We start from the raw sequence: 23,922 nt of genomic DNA on the forward strand, positions 1-23,922 counted from the left end.
GGATTTCTAACAATGTCGTAACCAAATATCTTTGCAATTACTTTTCTAAGGTTAGTGATGTACTGTACACAGTCATTCCACAGTTATTCCACCAGAGGAAGCTCCACAGACTGTAATATGTAGATTCAAAATACTCTGCAGCGGTTATGTGGAATAGGTTACCTACAAGCCTACAAGCTCTATTGTTAACTTTACATCTTCCATAAAGAGCTGGCTGAATAGTAGCTGGACCTAAACATAACTAGTTGAGTTGTAGCAGGTTCCATGTTTTTGTTATTTTAGTTGTTTTAATTGGAAGTTGTATTATGATTCTGTAATTATGTTTCTGTAATTAATACTACTACTCCCAAAAACAAAACACAACATGACACTCAGTTCTCTCTCTCTCTCTATCTGTCTCTCTGTGTCTCTCTCTCTCTCTTTCACACAAACACACCACAATGGAAATAATCTATTGATCTTTATTGTTCATATGTGTTTTGTCAATAAGACGTCAAATCAAATCAGATCAAAATTAACCAAACAATAGACAAAAAGCGACCTTTTTTTTATAAAGTATTATTCACCAGCATTTTAAATTGTGTATAAAAGAGTGCATCTTAAAATTTCACTTATTAATTTTATTTTATTTCTTATTTTTCGGGATCCATAAACATAAGGACCCCGAGTATACAATATTATATGAGTGGGCTCATTGGTTACTGCAAAGAAACAGACTAGCAGACCTATGTGATTCTTCTGCTGGACTCGCAGAACAATCAATAATTAATGCTTTGTCCTGAACAGTTGAGAACAATCAATAGAAATGCTTTGGCCTGAACAGTCAAGAGAAGTTTTAGCATTCCACTATGAACAAGACGGGGTCTAATAACTATGTGACTTTGCTGTGGATCTCTGACATCATGTTTGATGATGTCATGTTGATGAAATCAGTCTTGCCCAAATATATGGAGTAACGGTGGGGCTGAGATTATTAATTCAGAAAATGTGAAAAGAAATCAACACAAAATATCTGAAATATATTCAGGTATTCTTTATTGGCCTACTGGCAGCGCCAGCTTGCACAAGAAATGACAAGTGCCGATCAGCACCAGAATAGATTTCCCCCTATAGGAGCCGCATAGGAGCCACTCCATCACTGTGAAAGCAAGTGCATTGTTTAGAGATACTGTGCTATTGTAAGATACTTAAGGTATCAATAGTAAGTCATTTTCCAGCTAAATTACTTAATGCTCCTCACCCTCTATGGTGTCAACACCAACCTCCTCATAATCCTTCTCCAAAGATGCCATGCCATGTCTGCTCTGGCCTCAGAGACCTCTCCCTCCATACCCTCACATATATGTACACTGTACCAGCCAAGCGTGCTTGGCGTTCATCAAATCGAACTTGTAGCCCAGGCCTCAGCAATAGCAGTAGTGTTGCTGTGTGGAGGGCTAGATGATGACTTTTTTCTGGAACTCTGTCAGATTAACATTAAGAGCACCATCAAAATGCAGGGAGGAATGGAGGACACAATCTGAATAATGTTGAGGTTACAGGTAGGACGCACAATATCAACATACTGTATATAGATGGTCTCATTATCCACGATGAAAGCACATACTGTAGTCTTAGTGCTCTATAGGGTGGTGTGGGTGGTCAGAATGGAATTGTAAGCTTCCGTCCACCAAAGCAGTGGACACCTGAGGAACTGGGTAGATAGACTCTATCTACCCGGTAATAACCCAGCTCTATCTGATAGAGCACTCCAGCTTGGACGTCTTGCCATAGTCAATATAGATGCACACCCCATCTACCTTTACTCAAGTACACTACTGTAGGCTACTTTCTAAAATACTCATTAAGGGGCTCCATTGTTAAAGAGGTCATAATTTTCCTTTCTAAGGCAAACAAATATTTGTAAGTTTACTGACTGACAAGACATGTAGCCTATGTACAGTACATGCCATGTACAGTATCTAGCTTCTTTCAAAATTGGCCTGAAAACATAATCTGTCAGAAAACTACAAGTGGACACAGATTAAATCCCCTTGTAATGGAAGGTCTTACACTGCAGCCGACTTTCCATTTTCCTTTTTCTCTGTAAATATAGCTATTTGTATTTGTTGATGACATGTATTATTGTGTATTCTATGCTCTAGTGATGAATTGAAATGATTACATAGGACCACAATGGAAACAAGTCCCCAGGACTTTTTTTTGTATTATCCTTTTAGCCCAAGTGTGTTACTGTACCTCTGTGCTGTTTTTTTTTTTTGTCTAATAAAGTGTTCAATCAACGAACCAATCAACCAACAAATCAATCAATCTGCCACTAAGGGATGATACTTGGCTTGTTCCATATGCAGGTCAAATGAACAACATATCTCAAGGATCAGCACTTCTCTGATCATGATTTACAAGAACAATTGTCATGGGTCAGGGGTGTTATTGTTATTGGAATATAGATTATGAGTTTTTCACAGGGCGCGCGTGCGCGTACACACACACACACACACACACACACACACACACACACACCGCGCGCGTGTTGTACTGTACCTTTAAGCGCACCGTCCAGAAGCCATGCCTTCTATGCAGCGCGCTCCACACACACACCACAACAAGAGAGGGAGAGACAGAGTTTACATGTTTAACTACGGGGCTGATCGCAGTCGGGCATCGAGAACCGCTATAGCTGAAACCTGCAGCTGCTGCTCATTTAATGTTGTCAAGGTAGACGTTTTTAGGTAGCCGTTTTTATTTAAGTCATGATATTGATTGACAGGTGAAGTTAATAGAGCGTTTCGCGTAGTCTGTAATAAACAACACTGGGAAAAGTATAGTTTTACCAAACGACAACAAACAAAAAAAAAATCACACGCTGCTCCCATCGTAGACTGTCATCGTTAATTAACGTAGATTAATTAACGGCGTCAACTTAATTGTGACACCAGGCAGTAGTGATCATGTCCAGGAAGAAGGGAGTGAAGGGCAAGGGCAGCTCCAGGAGCCCCAAAGCGTCTCCGTCCCCGTGCAGAGAGAACACCAAGAGTGGTAAAGGTCTGTCCGCCGCCGCTCCGTCCAGCGCCGTGGTTTACCCGAGCAGACCGGCCATCAGCAACAGCGGAGAGTTCTACGATGTCGCCTTTAAGGTAGCAGCCTATAACAGTGCTTCTCAAACTTTTTCATACCCCCCAAAATGATGTGTATTTGGCCGCGGACCCCCATCTAAAAATATGTTGTTCCAGGGACCCCCAGAAGCAAAGATTTGAGTTACAAATGTTGGCTTAAAAAATATATATATTCAAAGATTTGCACACATTTTCAAGATTTTTCAAAAATAGCAGATCTACAAGCTCATAGCGCGGCACTCGGTGCCGCGCTATGAGCTTGTATATCTGCTATTTTTGAATAGCCAAAGTATAAAAGGTCATAATTATTCTGATGCTATATTTACACATTTTGCTGGGGACCCCCTGGAACCCCCCCAAGGACCCCTGGGGGTCCCCGGACCCCACTTCGAGAACCAATGGCCTATTACTGTCTGTCAACATAGCCGCCGCAAGCAACTCTTAGATTCTTTTTTCCATTCATCCAAACAGATTGTATTAAACAACGTTAAACTCACCAACATTGCAGCTGTACGGAAAGCTTGAATTATCCTCTTTCTGTCCGCAAAGTTTTTGTTTCATGAAAAACCACCATAGACATGTTATGAGCTACTTTCTGTCAATACATTCCGTGCAGGTGATAATTTTTCTAAGTGTTGGAGTTTGGAAGCGCTCGTTGGAAATCATTCAACGGTCCTGCGTACCACCTGTTTCGAAATTGCACATAATGCAGGACGTTGCGTTTTTGAAAACGAGCGCTTCCAAACTCCAACACTCATAATATACTGTATCACCTGCATGGAATTTATTGACAGAAAGTATGATAACATGTCTATGGAATTTTTATGAAACAAAAACTTCAGATAGAAAGAGGATAATTCAAGCTTTCCGTACAGCTGCAATGTTGGTGAGTTTAACATCGTCTAATACAATCAGATAGGACTTTTCTGTTTGGATGTATGGGCTGACTGTCTAGGGTTGGTATTGCAACTCTAGATTCCAGATATTAAAAATAGAATCAAAGAGTTCCTTGCGGCTACTGTAAACAAACATAATCAACTTTAAGAGGGTTCTGTGTTTTCATTCAGTATTAGCTATACGCTAGCTATTGCACTCTCAGTTACTTGCTTGTTGGAGCATAGTGGAAAACAATCAATAGCAAGAAAAAGTCAAAACATTAACATTTTGATTGTTTCTGAGAGGGAGCAGGTGTTGTCACTTTTAACTCTTTATTGTTTGTTGCGTAATATGATTTCTGTTTCTCTCTTGTTCCAAATGAAAGCTCTAGTGGTTCATTTAGCTTGTTGAAAATGAAATACATGACAATTTAATCTTGTACCTGGCAGTTGGTCAGCAGTTCAGAACTGGTTTGTCATTGGAAGAGGATGTTGACCAACAAGTTAAGGCTAATTTATTAAAGGTGAAGAGGTGATATCTTCTGTTAAAATAAGTGACAAATAGCTCTATATTCTCGTAACAATCATTGCTGTAGAGTGTTTGTTCAGTAACAGTACTGTTTCTCCAGCTCATTAACAAGGAGGAAAAAAAGTATTTTTAGGTCAGGATAGCAATTTTATCCAATCAGGAAAGATAACTCAAGTGCAATTGGAAGCGATATCATAAAGAAGTTAGAAGACAAAATTGGAACTTGAACATAAACATAAACATAAACATTGATGATAAATGGGTACTCTCTCCTGATTGGCTGAAAATAGAAATAGCAAAGTATTTTTTTCTGTTTATTAAAGAGCTGGAGAGACAGGGAGACTCCTTTACTGAACAAAACATAGCAATGATTACTATCACAAATTCACAATATAGCTTAAACCTTTTAACAAACAACTTTTTGTTTTAACCAAAAATATCACTTACACCACCTTTTAATAACACAACTATGTTACTCTGTTTGTCTGTTAAAGCCATTGTTTGGGCTTCTGTGTACATTTCTGGGTCCTGACCCACTGGTTGAGAACCACTGCAATATGACAGTGACTGATGGCCACATTGCAGCTGTGTCAACAGAGAGTGAGATACATGCATGTGCCTGTGGGACTGTATGCTCGTGGGTCACTTGCTGTGCACACACAACACACTGTAACTAAATAGCACTATATGGGCACAAGCTGCGATGCAGTAAGGTAAGTAAGCTCTGTGTGAAACATGGAACATTGGACCCCCAATAAGGACTGCAAAGCTAGACTACTAGACATCTGTCATCCCTGGGCCCAAGAAACCCTCTTAACAATAAACATTTCCCTGTTATTTTCTGGGGGAGAGGGTAAAGGCTCTCAGCTATGAGTTGCATGTATGACATTATGAGCTGACAGCAGGGCTGTTACAAGGCCAGCCATGCCAACATAGTCCACATCCGCAGATTCCTAAAAGGCTACAGTACATGATAGTTAATGTTGCACTATGTTGACACTTCAGACCGCATCATACCTCTGCTAACAGGTGATTAGGAGGAGAAAGACAGGAAGAGAGAAAGGAAGGAAGGAAGACAACCCAAAGGGTGGAGGGAGGAAGGAAAAGAAAGAAGGAACAAAAAAAAGTGAAACACTACTGTGTGCCATTCCATTAACCTCTTTCTTTTGTTTGTTTTCCATCCAGGAGGAAGCTTGTTATCTCAATCTCCCACCTCTTTTCTTATATATTCTCTCAACGGTCTCTGCGCTCTGCCTCTCTCTCCCTTTGAAGTCATTGGAAATTACTTTCATTCATCTGTGTGCGTACGTGTGTGTGAGTGTGTGTATATGTGTGTGTTTATACTGTAGATTTAAATTGAAGTTTTCCACAGCAATCTCTTTCTCTCTCTCGCTCGCTCGCACGCACGCACGCACACTCACACACACACGCACGCACGCACGCACGCACGCACGCACGCACGCACGCACGCACGCACGCACGCACGCACGCACGCACGCACGCACGCACGCACACACACACACACACACACACACACACACACACAGTTACGGAGGTCTCAATAAGCTCCCATCCCCTTTGACTGGGGGATTCTGTAAATCAATGGACCATGCCTTACCAAGATCAAGGCTTTTTCTCTCTCTCTTTCTCTCTCTCTCTCTCTCCATCTATCTATGGTAGCCTCGAGATAACACTTCTGTAATATAAAGTAACAATTACAAAAAGAAAGAATAATGAAATATTAAGTTGGAATTAGATCTCTCCAATCTTCCACGTCTCTCTCTCTTACATATTTGTCTCTCCCCCTGTTTTGTACGTTTCCTCTCTTACCTGTCTGTCCCTCTCTCCCCTCCTCCCTCACTATCACCTTAACATCTGTCTTGTTCACCCATCACACTCCCTCTCACCCCCTTCTCTCCATTTCCCAACTTCTCCTTCTCAATATCATCTTCTCCCTCGGACTCACCTTAAAATCTTTTTTTTTTCAGAAATCCTTCTCTCTCTCTCTCTCTCTCTCTCTCTCTCTCTCTCTCTCTCTCTCTCTCTCTCTTTCTCTCTCTCTCTCTCTTTCTCTCTTTCTCTCCGTCCCTCCCTCTATGTGAAATTGAACTGTCAAACACTGTCATAATCTTGCTCTCTCTTTTTCTGTCTCTCTCTGTCCGTCTGTCTACTCTCTCTCTCTCCAGGTGATGTTGGTAGGAGACTCAGGTGTTGGGAAGACCTGTCTGCTGGTCCGTTTCAAAGACGGAGCCTTTCTGGCTGGTAGCTTCATCTCCACTGTGGGCATTGACTTCCGGGTGAGTACACACACATGCACGTCATCCACACACACATACTGTATGCACACACACAAGGTAATACCGACATTCACATAATACCAATATACCATACAAATCTTTATGAATCTATTCATCAACTTTATCCCTATGGCGCAATTCAAGCTAGACAAAAGTATGAGCGTCTCGTGTATGTTGCTCTCCATGGAAGACTTTAGTGGATGTATGTATGGATAGACAGACAGGCCTTTATTGATACTGTGAGGGAAATTCAGGCATCATAGGAGCAACAGCAATAAGGTTGAAACCTTAAAGGCATATGCATGGGTAATTGGGTATGGTTAAAGCAAGATAAACAAAACACAGTTGAACTTAGTTTGTGGCACAAAATATTTGCAATGGGTCTCTGAGTGAATGTATGTAGCTACAGTTTATCAATAAATATACTATGTACTGTTTGTACAGTCTATCAACAATATATTCTTATGTATGAGTCAATGAATGCTGTATATGTGGAGTCTATCAACAATGAGTATATTGAATATACAATATGTACACACTCTATCAGTAATGAATATACTGTATACCAACAGTTATCCTAACAAGCCTGTCAGTGTTTGTCAATGTACATCTCTACTTAAAGCTGCACTCTGTAACTTTCATGTCCTTCCCGAGATTCGTACCTGGGTCCCCCACGCAAGTACTGAAATCCTTACCACTAAGCTAATAGTAAACAAACATGTAGAGCGATATTTCCGAGTATAATGTCTATGGATATTATGGAATATAATATAAAATATCCAGAACATTAGCTATGTCTATGTTATTGATGTGTGGATATTTAGAACAAAATAATATATTTCCAATAGTCAATAACAATATCATATCAAGTGTCCTGTTCTTCCAGAAATAAGGTTAATGAATAATTCTGTTCCAATGCGATGCTGCTGGCGTTATCTACCCGGATATTGGTTGTGGTAATGTTATGATGATTTGGTCTACAAAGCTTGCCTGGGGAGAAATTGAATTTTGACCTTCAGGCAGTACCACTTGTCAGCCTGTAGTGGTCATACCCTACCACAGGATCTACATTTCGACGATAAACGATAAAATGCAATACCAATTGGTATTATTGAAGGGGAGAAATAATCGACCAGAAGTTCAGTTTCCAAACTTTTTGAGGAGTTTATAAAACATGTGTACCTATAAGGAAGCACGCCATTACCGCCTTTAACACACCGACTGAATACCTCTGCCCAGATTAGGAAGGACCGCTCTCAAAGCTTATTTATTTTAAATCTCAGAATTGTTACCACCTACCTCTAGCCCACACAGAATTAGAACGTCACCAGACTTATCAGTTGGCTGGCTACACAAGACTACCCTACTCCCTACTGAGAAATCGACCCTGGTGTCGGCTAGGACAGTGAACCCCAACCTGGGGTCTGCGGAAGCATTTGGCATTGAAAATATTGGAAGGGGTCCTTGGGGCCAAAAAGGTTGGGGGCCCCTGGGTTAGGACACTGACTGTACCATACCTTCTAGCGTGGGTGGTATGGCTGACTTTGAAAGATTGCGCTGCTAAATCTTTATTATAGTTTCAATTCGTTGCAATTACTTCTCAACGGACATAAAACGTATAAATTGTAGCATTAAAGTACAGCCTGACATGAAATTACAATAGCTGTGCTAGGAAGGTAATTATTGCACCGGCCTTGTAAGACGTTAATTGCATCGTTAAAAGTTAGTTGTCAATAAATTGATGGAACTAATTATGTATTTTTACTGCTAAGAGTTTATCCGTTTATTGTCCATTGTCTCCCAGGGCAACTATCAGATCATTGTTTCAGTGCCAGTTTAAAAACATAATGGTGCTTAAATGTCACAGCCGTGACCCAAAGCCGCTGACCTGTTTCACTGCTTGTGCTGTCCTGTCCTCCGCTAAGCAATGTCCTCGTCACCACAGAATTAACACTCTAAAGAGGACAATGTTTCCCTGGCAGACAATTAAACTTTTGCCTTTTAGGCATTTAGCAAATCTGCTGAGCCAGAGTGACTCAAGGCTGCAGCGCCTTGAGCGGAAAATAATTTTGGCAGGTCAATACGAATAAAATGATGTCATTGCGGAGCAAATTAACAAACGCATTGCCTTGGCATTTCTTGCACCTCCAGAGTTTCTAACTAGCCGAACATCACCACAGAGACACCAGTGAAACATCTTGTGTGCTTGTAATTTACTTTATTTCTGCAATCTTCTGGCAACGTACCATGGACAGTTTTGAATAAATGTTGGCTGAGGAAGTTAGGAGGTACAAATCTCTATAATCTGTATCTGAGGGACTACAAACACAACCAGACAGCAATGAATTCATGGAGAGATAGCACACACGTTCTCCATTGTGTTTGTCGCCAGAAATGGCGAAACTTCTCAGTCAAATTATGTCAAAGCATGTCAGAGGTCGAAGTAAACAAACAGCAGAGATGCACCTAGCCACGGGAACTTCTTTTGGACTGGGGGGGGGGGGGGGTGACGGTATATCCAGCGACACTGGCAATACCATCACATAAGACACACTACAGTATGGCATCAGACCATAAACACAGTTTGACACAGCGGCAAAACATGTTGCTTAATGACAAACGTTACACACAGCAAGTCAAGAACAAGTTCTTCTTTCTAAAAAACCCAATAGCCAGGATATACACATTCCAGTACAACAGAGCTTTTACTTTATGTCAAGGATGGATTACAAAGCGTTTGAACAAGGTGTTACCGCGACAACGTTTGATAGGCAAATTTGTCAGCTACTAGACAGGCTTTAAAGTAAGTTTCTAGCTCTTATAAGGACAGAGATAATTCAAAATAAATAAATACTATCCTAGGGTCACTGGTGACCTTCAGGACTCGAACCAAGTAAAGATTACCTTACAATATTCCAATTATGTGCTCTTGCACTCTGGGGTGATTGTAATGAATTCCCTCATGTCAACTGCTTGATAGACTTCTTTTTTCTTTTCGTTCATTCTCAATGTCCTCAACCTCCTGCCCGAGGTGAGGGAGGGTACCTGGGGAAGGGGGGGGGGCAGCCGCTAGGCCCCCCTAGTTCCCGCGGCTATGGAGATGCACTGTATACTACTGTGGGCGGGGTCTTTAGTTCAGAACATGAAGTGGAGCAGAGCCTTGTATTAGAGAGTTGCGCCAATGAGGGGGCAAAAACAGTGCCGGTCACGTGGTTCATGTAAACTGGAAATAGTTACAAGGAGCCGTAGACTTCAATGCATTCCATGAACTTCCTGTTTAGGGCTTTGTCACTATTCGCTAATAGACGGCTATGGAGAAGACCTGGCCCGATGAAGTGAACGCGAGTGTCAGAACTCTCTCTCTCTATGGGTCTGGAGTGGAGCTACAGCCAAGTATTAAACATTTTCGTCTTCAGACAACTTTGTTATTTTTGGCAAGTTTGACTTAGTTTGGAATATGCTGCCAGCTTTACAGTGGAATGGAAGCTGGAAAGGGGTGCTCCGTGGAGCACATATCTCTGCCAATAGATAAGAGAGAGAGAGAGAGAGAGAGAGAGAGAGAGAGAGAGAGACTTAAGCAGGGCTGTGTAAGTCATGGCTTTCAGCCATCAGGATCCGAGGTAGCTGCGTCATTTCTACAACATCTGGTTAAAATCTTTGAACCACATGGTTACTGCCACCATGAGACCAATTAGAAAACATTGGGGTGGAGTGACTTCCTTGGCCTACTGGCAAGTATAGCGTGCAAGATTAGCTCCGGCTTCCCAGACACACACAGACCCACAGACAGATGCGGAGACATAATCTCTGTACCCTGCCTTCGGCCTGGCCGAGATAAGTAATTGATAGTCCATGTATTATTGCATTAAGTTAGACCGTGGTGTCCTTTTGTCAAGGAATATGCGATGAATGTGAATCCCGAGGAGGAATATGTTTGAAGAACTTTATCTTGCAAGAGCTCTTGAGGTGGAGTGGCATTCTAGCAATTGGAAGGTTCCTGGTTCAATCCCCGGCTCAGCCAGATTTCATGTGTCCAAGACACTAAATCTCTAATTGCACCCCCTGCTCCCCCTTGTGCTGCATATTACACCTGATAGGATGGGTAATGCAGATAAGTCATTTCCCCACAGAGATCACTAAAGTACCCTTTTCTTTTTTCTTTTCTTTTTGTTACTAAAATCAGCACCTCTTGGGGTGTACAAGCATCGTCTGATTGAATATACTGTATATGGGCCTTATTTTCTTTCAATTCTTGGTATGAAGTTAACATTTTCAGAGGATTTGCCACGTCCTCCTATAATTTGACAAACCTCTGTAGTGGTGGTGAGACCAAAATTGTTCTGCCCGGTTCTCCTCAGTGGCTGGAGCAATTGATCTGAATTTGCACACAGCCATTGACCATTACCATGTGCACCTAACCTAACAGCGAAGCCCGTTTTTCGATTTCCCCAACTGTCAGCTGTTTATTCGCGTTTTTATGTAAAAAGAATGTCGCCATGGTTACGGATTCAGCTGTGGGATGGCCTGCGAGCTATGGAACAAATTATCAAACTGCGCATGCGTCGAATCCACAGACCCGCTGTCTCACTGTGGAAACACACCAGACTTTTCTCGCACACACGCGCATATACGCACACACGCACACACGCACTTTTAGATCCTGTCCTATTTTAAAGCCTGCGTATGCGGGACTCGCGTATCCGCGCGCCTGGTGTAGCCGCTATCATTGATATCAATTGGATCTAAACAAACGCGCTCTACGCGCCACGCATACGCGCGCTTTGAAAAGTCTGGTGTAGATCGGCCGTTACACTCTTGCCGTCTGCCACAAGCACACACAGAGAGTGTGTGTGTGTGTGTGTGTGTGTGTGTGTGTGTGTGTGAGTGTGTGTGTGTGTGTGTGTGTGTGTGTGTGTGTGTGTGTGTGTGTGTGTGTGTGTGTGTGTGTGTGTGTGTGTGTGTGTGTGTGTATTCGCGGGGGGACCACGACGGGATAACTTACATGAAATTATATAACTTACATGAAATTATGTGGAAAAAGGTGTGTGTGTGTGTGTGTGTGTGGGGGGGGGGGATTTGTGAGGCTACGAATGAAGAGGCGATTTTCTAAAGCATTTTTCCCCCTTGCAGTGTTCCAACACATGGCAAATAAGAAAGACCTGTTTTCTTTCAGCTGTATCTATACATGAATTCTTATAGCATAAATAAAAGAAATGTAAAATGAAAAATACATAGAATAAATAGATGGTTAACAGCACAAATAATAAGGACAATGTGTAGGGTGCGAATTGAAGTACAAGAAAGACTTTGTGCCTCTGCAGGGTGCAGCTGTGGGAAATAGCTTTTGAATCAGAATGAATTGTATTTATTAATTTATTTCTTAAGGACAATGGGAGGGCACCCTCATTTGTAATTCCGTTAGACAGTGAAGGGAAGATGAGATCTGAGGCCCGCCAAGGGCAACACATGGGACCAGAACAGGAGGTCTTAACCAGCCGGCCATCAAATGGGCTCAGAATGGAGTTGTTTTGACAGCTTAGGAAATCAGTATTTTCCTTGCTTGTTCAAATCCAAGATAGTGGTGATCCATCACTTTTGCTCACCGGCTGACAGTTAAGTTTATCCTTTTCTGTTTTTGTCCCCCTCTATTTATATATTTCTGACGACGCTTAATGAAATAAATGAGTCATGGCCTGCCCCTGTCTCAATCAATCGCTCGCGTCTCTCTCTCTCTCTCTCTCTCTCTCTCTCTCTCTCTCTCTGAGTCTCTGTCTCGCTCCCCCCTCCAGGTTTAGGTGACATGGGTGGTTTGGTTGATTGGATTTATATCTGTGTTTGCTGTGGCGGCGAGCTGGAGAATGCTACAGGTTATTTTTCATTCTCAGCTGTTTCCACACCCCTCCAGTGGAGTATTTTCTCAGGAGTGTACCTGAATTTGAATGAAGTGTGGATCGTGTGTGTGCGTGCGTCCATGAGAGACAGAGAGAAGGGGAGAATGAATAAAATGTGTGTACATGCACATACTAGAAAAGTGTGCTACTCAGAGCGCAGATCTTCGCCAGGCCTGCTCACCACCCCAGAGCTGTCAGTGGGGGGGGGGGGGGGTTCAACTGTTTGCGATTGTGGTGCCCCCTATGTGCAGAAGTGAAAGCGGCTTTGGAGGTATAATCTATCCACAATTTTAACCCAAATTCCAATACCCCAACATTCACACTCGCTCACTCCCCTTGCGTCCTCCAGTCGCGCCTTAGCCCCGCCCCCAGCAAGTAGGAGAGGATTAGATACGAGGACGGAGTAATCGACCGGGTTGGCCTCATAGGATCGGAATGCTCTACGCTCACCCAGCGTCATTTCAAAGCAACGACAAATTCGGCGATCACTTATGACGTGTCATACAACTGGATCACTGGAACACAACCAACGGATGGTATAGCTTGTCATTGCCATGAAAATATGCATACTTACTTACTTGCTTATCCTCTTCGTCCCAGTTGGGGCATAAGGCTGAAATCATACACTGCCACTGAACCATGTCTGGTGCGTTGGCCTGTGCTTAAAGACCTTTATCTCCTTCAGCTCCATCATCACTGCCCTTCGCCAAGTGTTCTTTGGTCTGCGGCTCTTACTTTTCCCAATTGGGGTCCATCTCAAGGCAACTTTGGGTAACCTTTCATTGGGCATCCTCAACACATGACAGAGGCATCTTAACCTGGGTCTCTTTATCTCAAGGGACATATGCAAGCTGCCGGTCTTCTTATAAAGTTCCTGATTTGAGATCTTATCTGGCCAAAAGATGTTGCAGATTTGACCTTTCTCATATCCTGCTTTGTTACTTTCCAGCCCCAGGACAGCCTTAAAGGAGTAGTTCACTCCTACTCACCGATGACCCGGTTATCAAATTATTGACAAAAAAAAAACAAATCCATGAATTCAAGGCTTCATGGGGTGTGTCATTGATAGAAAATAATAATTTTGGGTGAACTAATCCTTTAACATTGCTGTTGTTGAGATTGATCTTAGTTTTGAGGCTACATTGTTTGGATTTCCAGATGTTGCGAAGTTGGTGGCTACTAGTGGATGACATGACTGCCAGGTTGTCTGCAAAGTCAAGGTCTTCCATACAAGATAACAGGGTCCATTGGATTCCACAGGGAAGGTCTGATGTTGTTTGACGCATCACCCAGTCGATGGTAATCAGCAACAGAATAGAGGAGAGGATGCAGCCTTGTCTTACTCCAGATTGAAATGACTCTGTTAAGGTGTTATCAAGGATGACACTGGGTATTGGAATTTGGCTGTAGGGAGCTTACTGGGTAAAAGGGGGTGTGTGAATTTGTTAGTCATTCAATTCATTTGAGGGATCAAATCAGTCAACAATAATATGGGAACACAATCTGACAGTAATCAGAAAGGGTCATATTAGTCTGCCTACTTACTTACAAGATCTCCCTCCACACAGCTGATTCAAATTGATGATCAGTGCTAAATATCAAGCGCTGAAGTCACTTAACAAGCACCATTTAATCCCCATAAAGAGATTCAGATGTCACAGCAGCAACAGCAGCCAGTAAGAATGAAACACAGGACAGGACTTAGGCTACTGCTAAGCATAGATATAGAAGCCTAGATACCTCATTGGCCTCTGCAGTTCGTTGGAGCGACCTGTATCGCGGCCGCCATTTTAGAGGGGGCATGCTGCCATTCAAAGTGACTACTGGCCAATCACAGCGCGTTGACTACTGGCCAATTACAGCGCGTCTAACTGACTATTTGCTGCGCGGCTGCCCCTTTAAGGGTTAAGGGCTGGGTTACGAAATGTTGCTTATGATCCAAGGAATCCAGGGGGAAAAAAGTTTGATTATATGACCTAATGTTAAGCCAAAAAGTGAAGCGTTATAGTGCCACCTTGAGGCCGATTTGAAAAGTTTGGGGTGGAGATTCTTCCTAGGTCTACTGGAATTACCATTGCAAAGTGGTGCCTGAGATTAGCTGTTGAAAGACACGCACACGGAGACGGACAGACAGGGGCGAAAATATTATCACTGTCTCCCGGTCGTTCCGGCCTGGCAGAGTTAATAAGTCTGTATTCTACCTTTCAGTCCAGTAGTATACAGTATCTTTCCTCACCAGCTATTTCCTATGCCTCAAACAACCTAACACAGTTAATGATTACACCACCTTACTGTGTGTGTGTGTGTGTGTGTGTGTGTGTGTGTGTGTGTGTGTGTGTGTGTGTGTGTGTGTGTGTGTGTGTGTGTGTGTGTGTGTGTGTGTGTGTGTGCTCGCGCCGCATGTATATCTGTTTGTCTGTGTGTGTGTGTGCAGTGCAAGTGCACACACATTTGTACAATATTCATACTAGATTACAGTATATGCTGTTTGCCTCTCCTCAAAGGGAGTTTTTAGAGTTAGTGCTTAGGTTCAGGTTAAGGCTGGGTAGTGGGCATAGTGGCTCAAATGAGGGTAGGACAAGTACATAGTAAATGTGTGTGTGTGTGTGTGTGTGTGTGTGTGTGTGTGTGTGTGTGTGTGTGTGTGTGTGTGTGTGTGTGTGTGTGTGTGTGTGTGTGTGTGTCAGAGCGTGACAGGAACATAATGCATTTTATAGCTAATGGTCATGTGACACACTGTGGCCCTCTGTGTTTATGTGTGTACGTGTACGGTGTGCGTATGGTCAACAGTGAGTGGAAAATGGCTGGCCACAGAGGCACGTTTAGCAGCAGTATCTTCAGTATACCAGTCACTGTTACTGGCCAGGTAGGTTTGGATATGCAAGGTATTTTAGTTGCTGGTTGCTCACACACTGATTTAATCAGAGCTTAATTACAAAACAACAATACGACAAGAAAGTGGTAAGCACCACTTACCGGAGATTTAAGAAAAAGTTCAAACTGAAAATTTAGAAATCTGTGTAAAATGTCTGGTGCTATTGGCAGCGTTGTTGCACCTGGGTTCCACCTGTCTGGGATCTTTGATGCTGTGTTTGCAACATGGTTTTGTTCCATCCATGGCTTCAAACCCTACCAGGAGCGTTTGAGAAGCAGAGTGTCTGCAGTGCGGAAGTATCTTTCTACAATCCAATCTATCGAGATTGGCTTTGATTGCCATTAATTATTTAAATGGTTCATTTGATGTCATTTGTATTTAGCAACAATGGGAACAGTTATAATTAAATAAATACACATTTTAGTGGACCATTGCAATTATGTAACCACAGTAGTTTACAATCGGTGGCACACTCTAACCCCAAACTCCTTCTGAATCCAATGTGTGCCTTGCATTCTTAATTAAAGTAATCTGATTGATGAGCACTGAGTAAAATGATCAGATTAATTTCCTATTTACTCTGTTTCTGTTTCTGACATGCACAAGGTAACGGTTTTATCAGAATATAACACTCCTGCAGCTATGTTATTAAATACATTGGAGAAGGTCAGCCCAGGATAAAGCTGACTGTAAGTGCCAATTTGTGTTGAAGTTGTACAGTAGCAAGGTGTATAGGTCTCAGGACATTAAGCTGTCTATCGGATGAATAAATGCCTATAATAAAGCAGTTACAGTAGGTGTTGAGCTCACAGACATGCAATAACCCATATTAATGCAGACATGTGGAGACAGTTAACATGCAGAGGTGAACCCAGCAGTGTTCCTCTGCCCCTATCTATCTGTCTCTATCTATGCCTTCATATGCCTCTGGAGGTCCATAAATCAAGGAATGTAATCTACATCGCAATGCAATCGTGTGTGTGTGTGTGTGTGTGTGTGTGTGTGTGTGTGTGTGTGTGTGTGTGTGTGTGCGTGTGCGTGTGTGTGTGTGTGTGTGCGCGCGTGTGCGTGCGCACACATCCTTATGATTTACACAGAGCCCTCATCATTTCCTCGTTGAGGTAGTCTTTAATCGATCCCAGTCCTCCAGGGGCCGACCAGTGCTGATTACAGTCTGTTGGTGGCTCCTCAGCTGGCTCCCTGTGATGTCAATGTGCTACATCCTGTGATGTCACATGTTGCATAGGGGTGGGTTGATATAAAAGTAACTCACGATTCAATACTGTGACAATATTTGGCCCTCGATAATGATATGATGATACAACAACAAATTACATAGTGTGTCTTTAACACACACTGACCGCGTCATTACACGGTAAAGATGTACCATGCAGGAGCGTTGGAGGAATTACGGAATTGACTGAGGAAGACGTTGCAGTGTTGTTTTGGTTACGGGTACTCTGACAACAAGTACTACGGGTATTGCATAACTGGGTGGGTCATGCAATCCAACCTTGTGTCGTTCCCCACTTACATCGGTCCTGAGTAGGCCTGTGCCCCTACTAAATATACAGTACATGTAATATAGATGTAAAAATAAAGGCATACTGTAAGTATCAATGTACAATCTATCACCAGTAATATGGGCATATTGGTAAAAGTTGATATGTATATGCACAGTTTCAGCTAGCTACACAGTGGGAGCATGGATAAACATGCACAGTCAATTTACAGTAAATATAATGAGGAATATACAATCTGTCAATGGTAAAACATTTACAGCAGTTAGCCTAAGCAGGCCTCTAATTATGATACTAGTGTATATCCCACTAGTGACTAGTCCATGAGCATCGTGCCACAGTGAGTGAGCAGTGTCACTATACAGTGTGTCAGTTTACCTACAGTAGCTTAATTGTTTATACACTTAAACACAATGAAATCTAGCTATATAAACACTAAAAGAAAGACATGCTTCAAGTTCAGCTGTTCAGGCATTTGTTTCCCATCGTCTAAACAATACAGCAGAATAATGTATTCCATGGAGTGAATTGTCATCAGCTGCGTGAAGACAAACAAATGCTGCAGTTCTGACACCATGTTATTGTTTTTTTGGGGGGATTTATAAATCACAGTTGCATCCTTAGTGGAAGTTGCATCTCTTCTTTTCACGATTGTATTTTTTATTTTTTATTTTATGTGCTTTGAACCAGAGCTTTTATCATTTGAAACAGAAAGAATCAAATCATGTGGACAAGCACATGCAAAGTATGACAATTCTTGTGGCAACAATTTGGGACAGCATTTCAATTATAGGTCAAGGGAGAAGATGAGGAAATGTTTGCAGGTGGTTACGACACAAGTATAGATTATCATCCAGGCATTCATCCTTGTCCAAGTTTATCCAACCGAGGGCAGGCTTATCGGCCAGAGCCGATGGCTTTTCTTGTTGTCTTTGTGAATAAATAAGGCTGACCCTTGGTATCCAACCTCGGACATGCTGCACCTCGCCAACCCGAGGGCCAATGATGAATTCCCAAGTGATCATTTATCATTTTAACTGACACAATTCTCATCATCACCATGGTTACTGTCAACATAACCATTGTCTTTTCAAAACCATTGAATGAAATTGGTTTGATTGAATTAATTGATTCAATGTGTAAATTGACTGAATATCATAATTTGAGGCCTGCTTAGGCTAACTGCTGTAAATGTTTTACCATTGATAGATTGTAGATTCCTCATTATATTCACTGTAAATTGGCTGCACATGAATTATGAATTGATGGATTCAATGCGTGCCATAAACTGATGCCAAACAACAAAGACACATCTAATATTAAAGCCAGAAAATGACCGTCATCATCATCCTCCTCACTCTGTCTCCTCATCAACATAATGTAGTGTAGTGTAGTGTAGGGTATGTGCCCTCCACGGCAGCGATTGCAGGCTGAAAATAAGTCCCTCCTGGTAGACGCTTCGGAAGTCATGAATAAGCAAGGAGATGAAACATGCTCATTCTCATCGCTAATAGGGCACCGTGGGATGGCAGCACAGCCAGGAACAGGCTACAAAGTCAAGGCCGTGTTCTTCATTAATCTTACATCACTGTTCCCTCTTTCCCTTTTGTAATCCATATCTATTATGCTCTGATAATGCCTTGAGCCTGTAATGTATTCCTCTTATGTAATGTTATAATAATCTAGGTTTTTCAGTGGTGCGGAGGTGGGATAATGGATCAGCTGGGAACTACTCGTAGTTATGGGTGAAGTGCCTTGCTCGACCAGTACTGTACCTCTACAGTGGTTGTTCATTGGTGTGAGGGCATGTTGTATTCAGTTTGATCATTTAGATATCCTCAGTAGGGATTCTAACTAACTGGAAGCTGTCCAGAGGTAAGTTCATAGATCACTTCTCTAACCATTAGCTTAGAAAAGATGACCAGACACACATCCATATGAATGAAAGCTACAATGCTAATGTTTCGCCTGCATCTGTCCTGCAGCAGTACTGTCTTCAACAATGTACAATAGAATCAAGTTGGGAAGTCACAAAAGGAATTGGATTAGACATGATACTGCTGGTTCAGGAGCCACTACTTAGTTTTTTTCCCCCAGACTGTTTTCCAAAGAAGTATTTTCTGAAGGATAAAAAGGCACCACTACAGTGGTTACAACTGCAGCACTAATACAGAAAAGATGCCTGAGAAATGCATAGAGGAGCTTTACAATGCATGACTCACATGTGCTGTGTAGTAAGACAAGCTTGGTCCTACTTTCTTTCCCCCCAAACAGTCATGTGACTCCTCAAGAGCTACTCTGCTGCCCAGGCGACTGTTGTTATGGACCAGTAACCGTGACAACAAGGTGAACAGATGAGCGAGTAGAAAGGGCCTATTGCAGTATGTAAGCTTGGCTGGCTAGAGATTGGCTCACCGCCTCGTGCTTTGTCACGATTTAATGTTGACAAGGGTTTCTGGCTTCAATGTGGAGTTGCCTTTCTGTTGATAATGTTTTTTTCTTATGTGTTACGTGTTTTGCTTCGACTTTAGCTACCTGAACAATTTAACCAGGTTGTCCACTTCAGACTAAGAATCTCTTTGTTAGAGGCAGACCTGTTCAAAAAGCATCTGGACAAAATGTGAAAGCTGCAGAGAAATTGTATACAGCAATATGGTAAAAGCAAGCTCTAAAGAGGCAGTAGCCTAATTGTGTATTCAAATAGTGTTGACTGAATAAGTGGAAAAACCTTTTAACCTTCGAATAGGTTGCCTGAACATTGCATGCTGTAGTTCTGTAAGCCGTTTTGAGCAACACCCTTCATCACATTTTCCTCCTGGGAGCTGCCCGGTACAAACATTGTCTACTGGTCACAATAATCGGCCATTTATTGTATAAATTGAGTAAATTGTGTAAGTGTCTTGCTCAAGAGTATCTCAGCGGTTTGGTATGGGGGCAGCGGAGGGCATTTCTTATGATTTTTTCATGGCCATCAATAGTTACTGTAGCAGATAAAGGCATTAATGATACAGTAGTTGTAAATGTACTGTAAATACAGTATTGTACATACTGTACCTACCTACAGAACTGTGTTCATACATAGAAACATATCGACAGTGAAATACAGGTCTCTGGATGAGAGATCCAGTGTGCTCTGACCCAGCCACACCTGGGTGTGATGCTTGCTTCGGGGCACATGTGTGCAAATAATAGCCTATATTTTTCAGCAATTCTCTTAATTGCAGCAACTTGCGAAGCAGTTTTCCCCTCATTGGTGAAGATTATAAAGATTGGTATGTCTGTTTAGAGACCAGCCTGCTGTAAACTGGTCATACTAAAACCTCTAAGAACAGAATTGCTTCACGATAAAAAAAAGATTGCTTTATACACACACAGAGAGAGTAGATTAACGATCAACGATAAACTGCAAGGAAACGTACTGGTTCTTTTCCATTGCATTGATGTGGCTCTCTAACCTGTGGAAGACCAAACCGGTGTTTACAAGTTTCACCATTGATTGAACAAACTGTGAACTGGCACTAGCACCAGCCCAGACAGACCCAGCACTACTGTAGGTTCATCTTGGTCGGAATGAGGCGTCATTATGTCTGGCAAGACTTGGACTGCCCTTCCAGCTAAGCCCAGCCCAGCTCGCCTGCAGGCTGTGTGGGAGCTGCAGACAATAGTGTGTCATATTTTTCAGTAGTGGGGGTCGCACTCACATATACAGTAAAGTTTCTCCCAGCTAAAGCACAATGTGCTAGATGCTCAGGGGACATTAGGACTTAAGCGTTTCACAACACAGGCAAATGGAACCATTACGTAGTTATTTCCATAAGAAGAGTTGGGTCTTTCAATAGCATACTGTTGCTCTGATGTGCAGGCAAATATCAGGCATTTTAACCACTTTCAAACTTGCATCACTATTTTGGGTGTAGACAGGCAATTTTATAGATACATATAGATATTTGAAAGTATAAAAAGCAGCTTGATTAAGTACATATATAAAACTGTATTCCAACACAAATCCTGTGTGTTTGTTATCTCTGATCCTGAGGGTCCATTTTTTCACTTTTTAGTTAAACTAGGATTTTGCTGTGTACTCGGACTCCAGGGGTCTGTGAATCTGACCTCTGATTCCCCCACCCACCCACCCACCCCCCGCCTAGTAAAGCTGAGCAGGAGGTCAGCAGTGTGCAGGGCTGTCTGTTTCAATAGAGAGAAAGCGCCGGAGTGGCAGAGGTTGGAGGAAGCGAGGGGAGGTCGAGGTCCCTGGGTGGCCTCAGCACGACAACGGCACAGAGTGACAGAATGACATGTGTGAGCAACCCACTTGCATAAACGCACTCACACACACTCACAGTCAACCATGATGTACCCTGGCTTGTATGCATGTACAGTGTATGTACAAACCACCAAGAGAGTTGGCATGTTTCTGTAAAAAAAAAAAAAGGGAGAGAGAGGGAGCGAGACTGTAGTGCCCTACATGCTGAATTCACATCAGCAGCGGTTTTCAGCTTTGCATTCCATGCATTGTCTATGAGGAGTGAGCCATGCTGCGGCAGGAGGAGGCGGAGCCAGCAGAAAGCGATGAGGCAAAGTTTAGAAAAGTTCAAGAAAGTGACAAACCAACCAGAAGCGCGCACTGGTCTACGTGGATTACAGTAGGTGTATATACAGCAAGTCCATGCGAGGCAGAGAGATAGATTATCAGAGAGAGGGGGGAACTGTGTTTCATTGGGGACAGAAAGACTGTGACACAGTGAGTATGTAGTACGGTAGCCGGAGGAAAGGCTTGCGGCGGAGAAAAACACCTGCAGTGTGTATCCAAACCTATTTTGTATGCAGACCAAGTTAAAGAACGCATGTGCTCCCTCTCGCCTTAGGCGTTTCTGTGTCATATCACAAAGCTTGTCTTTTAATCCATTCCATCAGGGCACCGTAAGGCCACGGATAGGTGATCAATTAACGTGCCTGTGAAACCGCTCCGAGGGATACGATGCCGACATGCCGTGACCCCCTCTATCTAGTTTCTCCCAGGCTTAATGAATCAAGTGCCGATGCCATAATAACAGCGGTCACTAATCACTGGCTGAGTTGGAGGAGCCATTCGTTGGAGCATTTCTCCAACGCCACGGATCAGTTTCATTTTTGATCTCGCAGCACATTAAAATACATTTCTCCCCATTAGGTTTGTATGACACAGTGTACATTTGATCATTGAAGTGTGTGATCATGTGTAATTTGCAAATTCTCCTTTTTTTCTCCTTTTTTATTTCAGTTTGTGATTGAAATCAATCCTACGTGCTATGGTGCCATACTCAGTCAGCTGAATCCCTTATATTATATATATATTTATATATCACACACACACACACACACACACACACACACACACACACACACACACACCCCCACACACACACACACACACACACACACACACACACACACACACACACACACCCATTCTCCAAAGCACGCCATGCTTTATTAGATTTGCGAGGAAGCCAGTACCATATGAAAATCGACTTCACTTTGTAAGTTGGTTAAGATAGGTGATCCAACAGTGAACTTTACTGTATGGTGCCTTTATTTTTTGTCAAAGTTACATTATCATTGCCTATTGATACATTTTAACGTGTGGAATTATTTGGAAAGTCAACCAAAATAGTCCCTCAGATAGGTTTGGTAATATTTGAATGACTTTGAACAAGATGTAAACAAAATGTGAAGGCTAAAAATAAAGCAATTAACAAGAAAGTCTATGTTTATGTATGATATATTATGGTAGCTGTCAATAGACAATGGCATGTACTGTAGGCTGCAGTGGTATGGTCTTTTAACTTAATTCTGCATATTTCCTTATATAAATCTGTCCTGGGCAGGTTTCAAAACTGTGAAAGGCAAGAAATGCGCTTTCATTCAGGAGGAATGCCAGAAATAAATAAACGTGTTAATTGTTAGATGTCAAGCCAACAGATAAGTAAGCAAGAGAATGGAGCTCAAGGAAGAAAGATAAAAGATACAGTATTTGATCTGAAGAATGAGAGCCAGAGCCCAAAGCCCCGACATGTGTACAGTACGTCATCAACGCACCAGCCTAAAATAGCTGCTTTTCTTTTGTACAGTAGCTATTTCTAGCTTCTCTTGTTTTGAGAGAGAGGCCTTGCGAGTTCTGCAAACCTTCTTTTTTACATGTCAACACTTCCATGCCGTCATTATCTTATAGAGCGTCTTTTACTGGAATTATATTTAGCTTTGATGTGTTGTTGAATGTACACATACAGTAAGCCATAATATAGTATGAAATGATACAGTATAAAAGGTGTAGGAATAAATAAGCATGGCTTCGACCTGCACTACTTTTCGGACATGCTTATTTTTATTATTATGTGATTATTGTTTTTTTCCACTTTCTTTTTTTCGTTAAGAAAATTGTCAAAACAAGATTTATTCAATTAATTCAATGACACAGTAAGTGCCAGTATGAGATGTACTGTGTGTTTCTCACATCAGAAAGCACCCGTAGAACAATTCCATCCGCTCTGTTCCTCTGACCCGCAATAGGGCAAAGAGGAACTTACAGCTCTTCATTGCCACTCTAAATAATGGTTTGCCTTAGTGAATTGGTCTTGTATCCAGTGGTGTGAAGTAACTAAGTACATTTTCTCAAGTACTGTACTTAAGTACAATTTTGAGGAATTTTTACTTTACTGGAGTATTTCCATTTTTCAGTACTTTTACTTATATATTCCACTATATTTCAGAGGCAAATATTGTACTTTTACTCCACTACAATTATTTGAAAACTTTAGTTACTAGTTACTTTGTAGATTT

General features: G+C 42.1%; 1 protein-coding gene across 2 annotated transcripts in view; it reads left to right on the forward strand.

The window, feature by feature from the left end:
• Positions 1-2,648: 2,648 nt before the first annotated feature.
• Positions 2,649-23,922, forward strand: part of rab26 (RAB26, member RAS oncogene family) — an 85,305-nt gene continuing 64,031 nt past the window's right edge. For both annotated transcript variants that reach the window (XM_080454888.1, XM_080454889.1), the window contains exons 1-2: positions 2,649-3,137; positions 6,707-6,817. In XM_080454888.1, coding sequence (XP_080311014.1) covers positions 2,952-3,137; positions 6,707-6,817 — 297 coding nt within the window. In that variant the 5' untranslated portion in view covers positions 2,649-2,951. The remainder of the gene's footprint in view (positions 3,138-6,706; positions 6,818-23,922) is intronic.

This window comes from Gymnoscopelus braueri, assembly GCF_963280865.1.
Source record: "Gymnoscopelus braueri genome assembly, chromosome: 17".
Lineage (NCBI taxonomy): Eukaryota > Metazoa > Chordata > Actinopteri > Myctophiformes > Myctophidae > Gymnoscopelus > Gymnoscopelus braueri.